The sequence below is a fragment of the Scomber scombrus genome, chromosome 8 (genome assembly GCF_963691925.1).
Source record: "Scomber scombrus chromosome 8, fScoSco1.1, whole genome shotgun sequence".
NCBI classification, from domain to species: domain Eukaryota; kingdom Metazoa; phylum Chordata; class Actinopteri; order Scombriformes; family Scombridae; genus Scomber; species Scomber scombrus.
The window spans coordinates 16,701,373-16,715,011 of NC_084977.1; the positions used below are offsets into that span (position 1 = coordinate 16,701,373).

At 39.5% G+C, this 13,639-nt stretch overlaps 1 protein-coding gene across 1 annotated transcript in view; it reads right to left on the reverse strand.

Annotated features, from left to right (window-relative positions):
- The window catches only part of p3h2 (prolyl 3-hydroxylase 2), a 56,110-nt gene that overhangs the window by 10,055 nt on the left and 32,416 nt on the right, over nucleotides 1-13,639 (reverse strand). The window contains exons 2-3 of the mRNA XM_062424531.1: nucleotides 4,291-4,443; nucleotides 2,855-3,044 (exon numbers count right to left, since the gene is read on the reverse strand). Of these exons, the coding sequence (XP_062280515.1) occupies nucleotides 2,855-3,044; nucleotides 4,291-4,443 (343 nt within the window). The remainder of the gene's footprint in view (nucleotides 1-2,854; nucleotides 3,045-4,290; nucleotides 4,444-13,639) is intronic.

Here is a 13,639-nt window from a genome sequence, read left to right on the forward strand (position 1 = left end):
GTGTGTGCGTGTGAGTGTGTGTGTGTACATGTTGTGAGTGTGTATGTACAGTGAGGTCACTCTTGAGCAGCTGCAGCACTACTTTCCACACTCTCAGTCAGCAGAGTTGTGGTCTGTTTAAAATTAAAGAGTCTTTGAGGAGCAGAGATCTGAATCATGTTAGACCAGAATTATACAGAACTGTATAGGGATGCAGTTTGAGGTTCAATAGATATTTTCTTTCTTTTAGCAGATTATATTACCTTCAAAATACATATATACATACATGCGTACTGAACACAAGTACATTTCATAATCGCAGCCTTTTCTACAGCCGTGCTATGGAAAATAATCCTCAGATTTGAAGAAAAACAAAGCTCAGCCAAAACTAATTAGCTGTCTTTTCTTTGTTTATGCAACCTGGCCATACATATTTGAGATAAAGCACACTTGTCAGCAATTAAGCTGTGGCTTCTGCACACAACCTGTCTCAATTTCCAGGAAAAAAAAGGTCTGATTCATGTGAACAAAAGCAGCACTGACCAAAAGTTACTGCATATGTATAAAAATATAATTGCTTAATTATGTTTAAGTTTTGTTAGGATAATGCTGTTATCACGCATCCCTCCACATCAAACATGCTCCACTCTACACTGAGAAGCCACAAAGACTCATATTGGCTCTACACTGTATTGTAAGGTTAATAATATGACAACAAGGTGCATAAAATATGGGCTTAATGCTTGTTATTATCAAGTAATCTATAACTGTGTGACAAAATAATGCAAAGGTTTTTCTCTGCAGCTGCCAGTTTTATGAATGTTGGTGGCTGCTGGGTTGAGTTGTAACTGTTTTACAGTGACTGTCATTGAACTACTGACAAAAAGAGCAGTAGCAGCAAAGGTGAGAGAAGGACAGGATCACACAGAAAACTTTACAGTGTTAAAGGTGCAGCTAGGAGGAAAAGGCAGTTAGAGCTCAATGTTTTACATATTTTATCCTATTTACTATTTCCACTACTCTATTTAGTATTACCACTACTATACTACTTGTATGATTTGAATGCTACACAAAATAAATCAAAACATTACAGAAAAAAGTGGGTGCCTATTTTTGTGAAATCTAATTTACAGTTGTGTAAATATACAGCCAAAAGCCAGATGATGTGTTCAGGTGCTCATGGGAAGCTCTGAACTTTTAAGAGTCAGATCAGTAGCCAAACAGTTTTGCATTCACAAACAATGCTGCTGAAAAAACTAACTCAAAACATAGAGAATAAGAAGAATGCAGACACTGAGGAAACAAAAATATTAATATTGAACACTTTGCTGTTCAATGGTCAACCAACAAAGTCTGAGATATAGAAGCATTTCAATCTAAATCGAGAGTCTAACTGTCTACATTTTCTTCACAAATCCACAGAACCTGAACAATTTGTAGTTAAAGGGCTGGAAATACCAGCATGTTCCTTTAAGAACAGATGCCAATGAAAAGTCAAGTGAGGTCAAACAGAGATACAGAGGAGGAAGAAGGCAGTCTTGTTGTGGTTTTGTGTGCATTCAAGCTCTTTGCCTGGACTGTCGAAGTTGGCAACAGAGCAATTCTAGTGAATATAAGTGCAAACAGCAGAGAATATCATAGGGCATATCAATCTCACTATGTTATTTCAGATTTTTTAATGATGGTTCTTAATGCATGTGATCTAGTATGTGATCTAGTATGTGAGATCTAGTATGTGAGAGTTTGCCAAAACATGAAGTGCATGCTCATCATTCCCAACGTCAATAAATTAATTTGGGCAGCCATTAACTTGGGCAGCCAGTTAGAAAAGCAGGTTATGCTGTGCTTTTCACACACTGGCTGAACACATCTTCATCTTAACATCTTTATAAGTAGATTTAAATAACACCCAAGGGTCCACATTGTGGTAGGGGCCTCCCACAGTCCCTACTAAGTATCGACATCAGTAACCTAATTTCACCACTGGTACTAACACCTTTTCCACCTTTTTAAATCTTATATTCCTCATTTCCACTCTTCAAAACATGGTTGCCATCCCTCATCTGTCCATTGCCCTCTTGTCAACTGGCATCCAGTGCCAAGTCACTGCCAGGCAGATTTGATCACCTATTGAGCATGAAGAGTGTTGTTGGCCGAGTCTAAGCCTCCCGAGGCTCTCTCAGCACAACAAAGCCCAGCTCAGGCTCAGGGCCACACAGCGCAGCCAGACGTGTTGGTTAAACAGTCACGATAAGTTCATCAAAAGCTTCAAACATGAAATAAGCAGTCTCATTTGCTTTCATGTTAGACTGAATTGGACCCCTGAGACTCATCAGAATCAACTCGAGTCAGGATTCAGGAAACCACAATCAAAACAAGTTGGCATTTATGATCAACAGATGGCAGAAAATCACAACATCCCAGCAAGCTTTTAATGCATCACAACATACAAGAATTAAACATCCATTTATACAGTGCAGCAACACAATACTATAAAATATTATGCTACAGTAAATTCTTATAAACACAGCTTTTAACTACTTGTCATCCAATTGTTCATTTTATCACTGTGTTTAAATGAGTACCAGCTGCCATATCGACATCTCCTGAACATAAACATTTAACAAATATAGTCGTTGTAAACAATCTAAATAAGAACATTAAAAAGTGCTTGTTCTAATCAAAACTGTCTGCTAAATTGTTAATGATTTGACATTGTAGAGAATAAATATAGCTGATTAAACCAACAAAACTCATCCAAACACCACACCACATCTGTGGCCCATGTTGTTACTTTGGTTTATTGAGGGCAGAATAATCAAGTGTTTACTAGTGTTTCCTGTTTATGCAAACCTACTGAGACTTTAGTCCTTACCTGATATGAGTTCATGGAGGCTGTAATGGTAGCGAAGGTGATCATGGCCCTCAAACCGCTGCGGTCCTTGGCACAGGGCCCGACACTCCACATCTGCTTTATAGTACTCCTCCAGAGCCTCCTCGAACAGAGAAATAGCTCCCTCGTAGTCTCCTTTATCATATAACCTCACACCTGCCGTGAAGGAATGCTGTGATGGAGGAGATGAGAGAATGAAGAGGAACGGTGTGGTTAGTATTTATGACCTTTGGTGCTCAGCAAGGCGTTAAGATGTCCCTGACATTTTTATATACTATATGTAAGTAAATGTCTTGTTCTCTATCACAGATTTTTTTTAAAAACCCATAACTGTAAGTAAATCTGGAGCCAGTTCATAAAGGCTATTACAAGTCCTCTGATGCACATTAAGTTTCCGGCAGGAGCAATGGTCATTGTTTGGAATAAACACAGTGATGGAAGATATGGGTAGTGAGGCTGAGCAGTTGCTAAAAATGATTATTAATGTACATTAAAGTACATTTAAAACAAATTAAGATATACACAATTTTAATGCCAAGTATGCATCTACACACACAGAGCTATGTAGAAAGAGAAGCTGCGGGGACACAGATACATTAAAATTAGTGTTTAAAAGTTTAATTAAGGTACAATAACAGGTCAACGTAGTTAGAAATCAGAATGTAGAAGCTCAAAGCATCAGCTTGATTTGACAATAAAGAAAGAAGTGAGAGGGCAGGTGAGCAAGGGTCAAAAAGGGTCATTGAAGAAGATGAGATAAGATAAGATAAGATATTCCTTTATTAGTCCCACAATGGGGAAATTTGCATTGTCACAGCAGCAAGTGGACAGTAATAGAATATAAGAGCAGCAATAAGAAAAAGAATAAAGAACAATAAATAATAAGTCCAAAAAACAAACAAACTATAAGAACAATAATAGTGAGAAATATGTAGTAAAATAGTCGTGACATTATATACATTATTTACAAGATTTACAAGTAATATTGAAATGCTGCTGCTCCAGCTGACCACCCCATAAAAGATGGCTGATGTCACCACAGTGTCAAAGAAGGTCTTCAGGAGCGCCCCCTGCACTCCAAAAGACCTCAGTCTCCTGAGCAGGTAGCACACAAAGGCACACAAAAACTCTTCAGCATTCAGTGCAGCTTCACTGCAACCAGCACTAAAAGGCCTAAATGAGTTTGCAGTCATTAATCTGCAAGGGCCATTAACACAAGTGGCCCTTCATACAGTGACAACAGCTGTACTTTCTCCTTTTCAGAAACACGTGAAGCAGAAAAACTACTATCGCTGGTCAGGCATCTTGCTAAGGACTAAATGAACTCATAGTAGTGAGAAAAGGACAGAAAGGACCCAAAATGAAGTAACAAACAACTAAAAAGGACCATAATGTATACTTATATTCAAAGATCTTACCTGGTGAGGACGGGCTTCTCGGTCCACAAAGTGGGCCTCTTTGACCCCCTGCAGGTCTTTGTACTGCTCCAGGTTCTGACCCATCTCTACATGTTCTGGATTGGCCTGAAAGTATGTGTGAGCCGCTGCCGCTGCCTTGTCAGGCTGCTTCAACTAGAGAAGAAAGGAGCACAAAAATAAATAGAAAGAGATGTTATTGAAACTCATAACAGGACAGACACACAGCATTTTGTGCACAACTGGTTCAATAACCCTCAAAAGCCCTGAAAATTCACTGATGATTTTTTTCTTTTGGGATCTTTTATAAACATTAAAATGTGTTACTGCTTGTGCAGAAACCGAATGACCCACCTTCATGATCAAAAAGTTAAAAAACAAAACAGGTTACTTTGATTTGTGAGACATTTTACTTTTAGAAGATAAAGAAAAACTGACAAGCAGATAATCTAATGAAGAACAGACTCCTTTCCAAATTTGACTGACTTTGGTTCATGAGACCATAGATGACTGAGTGTATTTAGTGGAACAGACTGTTTCTGTCCACATCCATGTCATTACACAGTGCTGTCATTATTAAAGCTAATATGACAGATGAGGTCTGCATATGCGCTTAAGGAATGTTGAGAGTATGAGAATAAAATAATTATCACAGGAATCTCATCTACTTCCCTATAAACATGTCTAACATAAACAGAACACACAGAGTTTACTGTTGATAGTTGCAGTTAAGGAAGTGAATGTTATCACGTGTTTGTCAGTGACTTTGACACGGTACAGATCATGTCCTGTGTGAATGACTTCATGAATTGAAGCATGAAAGCCAACATCAGTTGTCATATCTTACTCTGGGTAGCTGGTTGACTGGTAAATGAACCCAAACAGAAACATACTTTTTCAGTTACTGCAAGATTTTAGGGAGGATTACTTTTAACCTCATGAGAAAAATGAATTCTCTATTTATTTCATTGAAAACTGGTAAGATGTCCTGAAAGGTGTAAAAACTAAGACAAAGACATTAAAACATTGATTGTGTAAATGATGTCTTACTAACTATATTTTAACACTGCGAATGCACTTGTAGTTTCTGATGTTAACAGTTCATTAAAAATGCATTTCCAGTTCAATATTTAGTTAAAAGAATATTCCTCATCTAACTGAATCTGCCACAATATCTTTTCCATCGTTCTTTCTGTCACTAAAGTTGCTATAATGAGGCCTGTAGTACAAAGCAATTAGAGGCTCATCAGAGTAAGTTGCTGCCATTCACATCAAAGGCATCTCGACCTCAGACGACCTCTTAATTTCAACATTTACCTCTTTGTGGTATTACATAATATGCGTTCCCTGCAGAGAACAAATCTCAATTCAGACAAGAGGAGAACATGTCTGATACAGGCAGAGGCTTTCCTGAAACTTTCATATACTCTTTTATCCCTTAAAAATATTTTAAAGTTACTCAAACAGATTGAACTTGCCTAGGCTGGTCCTCATCAGTTAAGATTGTAATCATGCTCAAACCTCAGCATGAGCAGGATACTCCCACTTATACTGTCAAGAGAACGCAACCACCTTACAAAATAACTCCCACTGAGTACAGTTCCCGCCACAAAACTTTGAAATCAACACGGCTTGTTTTGACACTGTGGAGAAAAAAAGAGTTAAGATTTAAACTAGCTGCCCTTTGACCTTTGTTGCATGCCAATCTGACCTTGTTTCTTATTCCAGTTATCCTCTTACTTACTTATTTTTATTTTTATTTTTTTTAAAAGAAGATTTTTTCTGGCATAGACGCCTTTATTTGAGAGTAAAGAGACAGGAAATTACGGGAGAGAAAGGGGGGGGGGGTGACATGCAGAAAGGTAGAGGTGAAAGGAGACAAGGTTTGAGAATTGTTGCCTCTTGCAGCAACATTAGCTCAGTTTCAGTATCACACAGACATCTGACTCCATTTGTTTAAACCCTTCACATTCCCAACAGGTGCAAACCTAAAGCAGATCCCAGCGTTTCACAGCCTCCCTCCTGACAGTTGAGAAGGTCAGTCTGGCCCTGTTTGCCAAAAACGTAACTGGCTGAGAGATTCTCAGCACACTCACCCGTCTGTTTATCTACTCCACACTGATACAAGTTTGCCAGGCAAGACATTTATTACAACAAAAGTGTGTGTTAACATCAAGATATAACATAGGAATTTCCACATTTTGTGGGAAATACTGACCTTTTCTGCACGTTACTGAATGTAAGAACCCACGTTGATACAAAAACAAAGCATTTTGTGTTTTCTATGGGGGAGGCAAACAAGCTACAGAGAGTCTGCACAATACATCATAAAACACAAACTGGACTTCTCTCTCTTTTTCCCACACACACTCCCACTTCTTTTTGAAAAATGATTCCCCCACTGCTTTCATGCGGTAGCAGAGGAGGCAGGGGAAAAAAGCCTGGCTGGATATGCTTGGTTACCCCTGAAAGGCCAAAGAGTGAGGTGGCGTTGAGTGAATTCCTGGTCAGATCACCTGGCTTGAGCTGCTGGGAGACGCAGTATGACTGATTATAACTACCAGGGGAGGTAAATAGGATCTTTTATTTCTTGTGCATTCCTGTGTCCTCCAGGACTTGTTTAACTTCAAGTCTTAAACTAAACAAGATCAATGCACAGATAAAAAATATGAAATTGATGTGCCAAATAAGGATGCATCAGACAGGTAATGAGAATTTAATGAGAGCATTCCTGGTGAGACTGATGCATTAAGTTCAGACAGCATGACAGTTAACAGTACAGATGTGGGAAATTAACAGGTTTGTAATCTTAAAGGCAAAATCGCTCCAGATAAATATTAAATGTAGCTGTTTGGGGTTTGGTCTATTTTTTCTTATTCAGATGGATTTCTATTGACTATAAAACTGTGAAACACCAACAGTAATTCTCATGGCAAGTACACATAACAAAGTCATGCTCATTTGCCAATATGAGTTCCTAGGAAAGATTATATGTAGAATCATTAGTAAGAACAAGTGCGAGCACATTAAGAGAATCCTGAAATACTGAAAAAATTGCTGCAACACCTGAGTCAACAGTAAAAGCTGGATTGCGTGATAAAATCAGAGGATGGACTTTCTAAGCCTGATGGTGCAACCTTGAGCACACAACCCTGCTCAAGATTAAACCTATGTTGCTGCATTCCTGAAAAAGTGTCCCTGAGATAATTCAGGGACAACATCTGCCTTAGGGACTCTATTGTAAGTTTGGCTTTGCTGGACTTGATAATCATCTGTTGATATGTTTCGTCCAGATTCCAAGAGACAAAACAGCACACAGGCCAAGGGGTACAGAGGTGGGAGGAGTGAAGGGAGAAGTTGGTCTGTATTCACCTGCCTCCACCTCCTCCTCCTCCTCCTCCTCCTCTAGGCCACAGCTGCCCTCAGCCCCTTGGGAACAACCTAGCTCAGGCCACAGGGTCAGCTGGAGGAAGGAGGGAACTACTCCAGTACGCCAACACAGCACAAACACAGCTGTGATCAGTCAGTGCCAGATCTATTGTCCCGAGGCAAAACATCCCAAAACCTGGGGAAGCCTTGAACCTGGGAGACTCACTGTACTTTTCCTCTTTCAGTTAATTTGTGAGAAAATGACCCAACACATTACTGTTTTTTTTCTATTGTACAGGTATTGCCAAGGTGCCAAAAGAACACTTTAAGAGCGAACCTTTATTTAAAAGCACCAAAAACATGGAGCCAAAACCAGTTATCCACTTGAACAGTTGAGTCAAAGGGAAATAGATCGACTTTGTATTTTATTGTATGACTAACACTTGGGTGATAATGGATTTACAGTCATATTAAATAGCACCTGAGCTCACACATACAAAAAGGTCACTACTACTTTATGGAGGCAGATATTTCAACATGGGGGATTTTTGGGGGTCTATATCAAACCGTCAAAAACACAAAAGTGTCCACGCAGATTTTGAATTTAAAACATATGCTCATATATCAAACTGAGCAGACTGAAAGGCTACAATACCCCCTCTAGCCTGGATGACAGAGTGGAAATCAATCATGGATTTAAACTGAGATGGCTTGCTCAGTTAATAGTGTAATGGAAAACAATACAGCCTAGTAAAAGCGTAAATCAAAATAATTTGTCTCTCCTATTTCTGCTACAGAGGGGGAAATGGATACTATAAAAGTAATTTTCTATGAAAATTCTCTAATATTGTTGTCTGGTATCAGTAGCTATTGTGCTACTTCCTCCCCTGGGTGTATGTTATGGATTAAATAAATATATTCAATTATACTATATATTATACTACATTTTGTGGAATACAAATTGATTAATTTATGGAAAAAAGAACCAGACTAAAATGTTTGTTTTTTGCCAAATTGAGCAAGTTTTCCAAACTTTCAAACAAGAATAGCAAATAATGGTCCTGTATCATTTTGATGTAAAAATCATCAAGAAAGGACGTGATTCAAAATGTTGAACTATACCTTTTCATTTAATCTGAATTATATTGTTAAATTTGACATAAAAAACAGCATAACTAGAATGCTGCTATTACAAGCAAACAAATTCAGAAGTGTACAACTTGTACCACATGAGTACATTTTTCCTCTAACGTTAATTTCAAAGTGGCACCTGTAGAGATTAATGACTACTTCTCAGTCTGAGCCCTTAGTTTGCCCTCCTCACTGAAGAGCAACCTGTGTAAGAGCTGTCGGACCGCCCTGCCTCTCTGAGGAGAGTACTCTTGATGTGGGCACCATGTTGTGCCAAGGCAAACGCACATTTGCATGACTTTTTCCTCTGGGTCCCCCACTTGATTCACAGGTATGCAAATAGACCTGGGCTGGCGCCACAGACCTGATGATGATGTTGTGACAAGAAGCATGTATGCCTATGCTACAAACTAGACAGTTACACAGATGGCTTGTCAAAGGAAAAACCTACCACTCATAAAAGTGATCAAGGAGCTGGCAACAGTTGTGTGTGGCGAGTGGTCAAACCTGGCGACCGCAGTGCTGAATACTTGTAAGACAAGCTCTTTCAAAGATCTGTGATTCCCAAGAGGTTAGCAACTTCTAGTAAAGCAGACAGAGGTCACTGTTCAAGTTAACACTGGACACAAGCATCGAGCATCATGATGCCTCAACAAAAGTTCCTGTCTGATTGTGAACAATTCTTCAAACCCTATTCCTGCACAACTTTCCAGAGTTCCTAAAATCATATTTCATTGGTAATAATACACCCACACCATTCCAGCTATTTTCAGTTTGAAAACAAGTTGATCCCTTACACAACTTTACAACTGCAGTCAAATGACCTTTTATTCTGCTAATTCCTGATTGAACCTTCCAGGAAAGGTCATTCATCACTGGCTCTCTAATAAAGTATGGCCTCACACCACCTTGCATGCAACATATTCCATCAGAAACATCTGTAAGCATGATAACAGTGTCCTTATACAGCCAGTAATGGTTTTAAGGCCAGTGAAAGAGAGAGAGGTGGTGTCTGCTTTGGGAGGTAAATGTGATACAGCTGTCCAGGAATAAACTGCAGAGGAACTGTCACATTAATATAAACCTATTCATCGCTGGTGGACATGTTGACAGATCATGAGGCATAAACAACCAGATGATAGAGATGACATCTATGACAACGCAAACAAAGAACTTTTCAGCTAAACCAGGGCTGGTAAAATGTCTGGAAGGAAAAGTGGTTGAAAATAATTTGTTTGTACTGCAGTGTAGACACAGTTTTTACTGCCAAGTACTAGCATGCTACAGAAGCCATGAAATGATGGACTTACAGTACAAACACAACGCAAGACATCTTTGCTGAACATCTAAACAAACACCATCTGACTGAGGAGCACCACCTCTGTTTGTACCTGAAGCATTTAGAGAGTGTTATAATGGGAAGAATATTTACTCCTTTTTAAACACAGTAGTAATTTTTTGACCAGCAAGTTTATTGGCACTGAACCAATATTTGTGTTATGAGGTGGATGGTATTCTTCACTGGGTATTTATCCTTCAAATAAGTAAGTAAACCACATAACATCTGTCTTTGGTTCTGCAAGAAATCATGAGTGCAGAGGTGTCTGAAGAAGACCAGACATTATAGCCGTTTAGACACAACATGAGGTGAACTTTATGATAAGAGAAGAAAGAGATGAAAGCCCATGTTTAAGTTTATCAGCTGTATCAGGGTGAGAGATTCCCTACATCCTGTACATCGTCAGTAAGTGAAGTATATGGGATTATTGCTTTGTTGAACTAGGTTTATTGGTATGGCTGGGTCTTAAATCTCAACACTGAACTGACAGAAATGTTGATTTCCTGAAGTTCCCTAACTTCTGACTAGACATGATACCATGTCAGATTTCTGGTCTACTTATTCTTTGACTCCTGAATTAACAACTTTAACTTGGGTAAAGTTTCTGTATAACCTTTTAGACATTTCACATTTGAGAAGTTAGTCTTTTGTTCAGTAAAAACATGTTTTTATTTAAGTAAGGCATTATCAAAGTATTGTTTTGTTATTGATGCAGCAATTGGTAAAGTATTGATTGAAAAAGGTATGCAGCCCAGCATTATATGCACTGGAGTCTTTCTATTTAATTACATCAACAATGGGGTCTTTATGGTTTACACTGTGGGTCCATTTAATTAATGAGTCCCAAGCTTGCGAAAACAAGAGATTGCCACTTGGATATAAGCATTTGGTTGGAAAGAAGATTGAGGCTATTTCACAATACTTGTAAGTCATTAACATTTGCCTGGTGAGAAAAAGCTGCATACACCCACTGACTCTATTAAAAAGAGATTTTTATTGCCATTGATGGCTGTAGCAGCTATGTTGTGGAAAGCTATCAGCACTCATGCTTGGCATGAAGACTTTACTAAAGGAAAGTTTGTCTAAATGGCTGATTACCTCCCCATGAGGCGAGCGCCCCACTTCCTTCCACTCTGGATTGTTTCAAAAGCAGACAGCCAGTGCTTTGATTGATGATTCGAAGAACTTCAAAAATTCCTGGAAGTATGGAAAATAACTTGTGTCTCTTTCTGACACAAGAACATTCCCCTACTGTAAGACATGTTGACTCCTATCCAACCAGAGGGAGTAGGATTTGTCAAGATGACGATGAAATATTTTATAGGACACATTTACACACAAATACCTGCATGTGTCCACACACTCACTAAAATATACAGCAGCAAAGGGTGCTCATGACGTATACTGTGACGCTAATTGGACATGAAAACATTACACCCTCTACAAATTTACCTTTCCATCACGTGCCCTTAAAACTTTCATTTCATTGACTTGGTAGCTTTGATTGACAAAAAACTGCTTCAGCACATGCTTACTGTACACACAGACCACATAATGTCCTTACTGTAAACTGAAGTTTTGAATAAATTGCTTAATAATCTCTTCTGACCAGCTAACTGAACCAGACGAGGGTTTGTTTATGCTCTACTACTAAATAAAATAACACTTTAACACAAGATCTTAAGACTTCTACCATGCTTGTCAGGAAACCAGCTAGCCAGTCAAGGTGTACATTATACGCAACATGGCTAACACGTTAAGCACATGCTGCAGAAAAAGAAAAAAAAATGTCAGAAGTGCGTGCATGTGGGGAGCTTTTCTGCTTGGTGATGTCATCGGTAAAATTTGTCTACCTTGATGTCCTCCCACCCCTCCTGTCCTTGCTCTCTCCATCACACCACCCTTCTTTCTCTCATCTGTCCGTTCCTGATGACAGCTCTGCACAGTGATCTCTTTTTGCATGTCCTCACCGCACCCTGAGCCAGAGCATATTCCTCCTATAAGATCATGTCAAAGGAATGCCTGAAAAAACCTCTCCGCTGTCACTGCTAAAAAGCCTCTTTCATTACCCCGGGAAGACACAGGAGGCATGACAGGCCGAGGAGGGCCGACCCTTGCTCTTTCCTTTACTGGCCTCCATCCATCGGTTTTTCTATTGCACCCCAACAGGCAGGGTCTAGAGTCTGTACAGTAGATCGGAAAGAAAACAGTGGTAGAATAATAATGCCACTGTACACGGTAGTAAGCCTTGCGTGCCCAGGCTGTACACTTTGCAGCTGCTGGCTTTGATTAGGGGGGGAAATGAATGAACTTGATCACAGTGGCCTGAACTCACTGGGAACAGAGAATGTGGAAAAGGCGCTCATGATCCAGAATCAGTAAGTTATCAAAACACAGTTCATATCCATTATGAGTTCATCTGGATCAAGCAATTTGAACTGAGGGGGTTGTTTATACATCTGTGACCATGTCTGCCCTATGGCTGACATCATTTGGCCGTAGGGGGAAATGGCTGCAACCATTATCCTTCCCATCTCTGGTGACAACCCAGTTGAGCTTTGTGGGAGTTCACACTGAGAGACTACACAACCTTTTCCTTTTAAACTATCCTGAAGCCACCCGACACCACATCAGCTACTGTATCCTTAGTGAACCTTCACACTCGTTCCCATGTCTGATCTTGCTTCCTGGGCAGTTTTAGGACCCACAAGGCCAGCTTTGTGTGGAAACCTCAAAAACACAAGGTGTGTACATTTAAAGTACTGCAGACGGGGTGGAAAATCACCGTTTAATGTCTTCCCACTCCTGTGCCACGTCCATGCCCTCCTCCCAACACCTCTCTCACGTTTTCTCCAGCCCAAAATACAGCAACACACACGCTCTTTCTCTCTCAGGAACTTCTAAAAACAGGACTGGTTAGCCAATGTCTTATTTTTACACTACTATCCTCTGATCTCACACCACTTTCCATTCACATAAAGGTGTCTTTTTCTAGGCTGGAAAAACACACTCTGACTGGTCCCAGAAATCTGAAATGTGGCTAACAGTTGTGTTCTGTTTCTTCCACTTTGCCTTTGGTTGAGGTCGAAGACGTAGTGTGTGTATCAAAGGTGTTTAAAGAGGGGAACTGGAGCCTATACACTGAATAAGCCTACCACAGATACAAACAGCCAGGCTATCCTCAGCAACCTTGACATGTTGCAATGACTTTACAGAACAGTTTGACATTTTTGGGAAATACCTTTATTCTATTTTTTGCTAAGAGTTGTGTAATGAGTGATGAGAAGATTGGTACCAGTAGTCTTATGTCTGTACGTTAAATGTCGTTAGCTTATCTTAGCATAAAAACTTGAAACAGGGAAACAGTTAGCCTGGCTCTGTCTAAAGGTAACAAAATCCACCGACAACCACCTGTAAAGCTCCCTAATGAACAGTTTTACCTTGTATGTTTAATCCATATGTTTAAATAGAAAAGACTGTGGCTTTATAAGTGCTGGTACGCTTGTTGCTAAG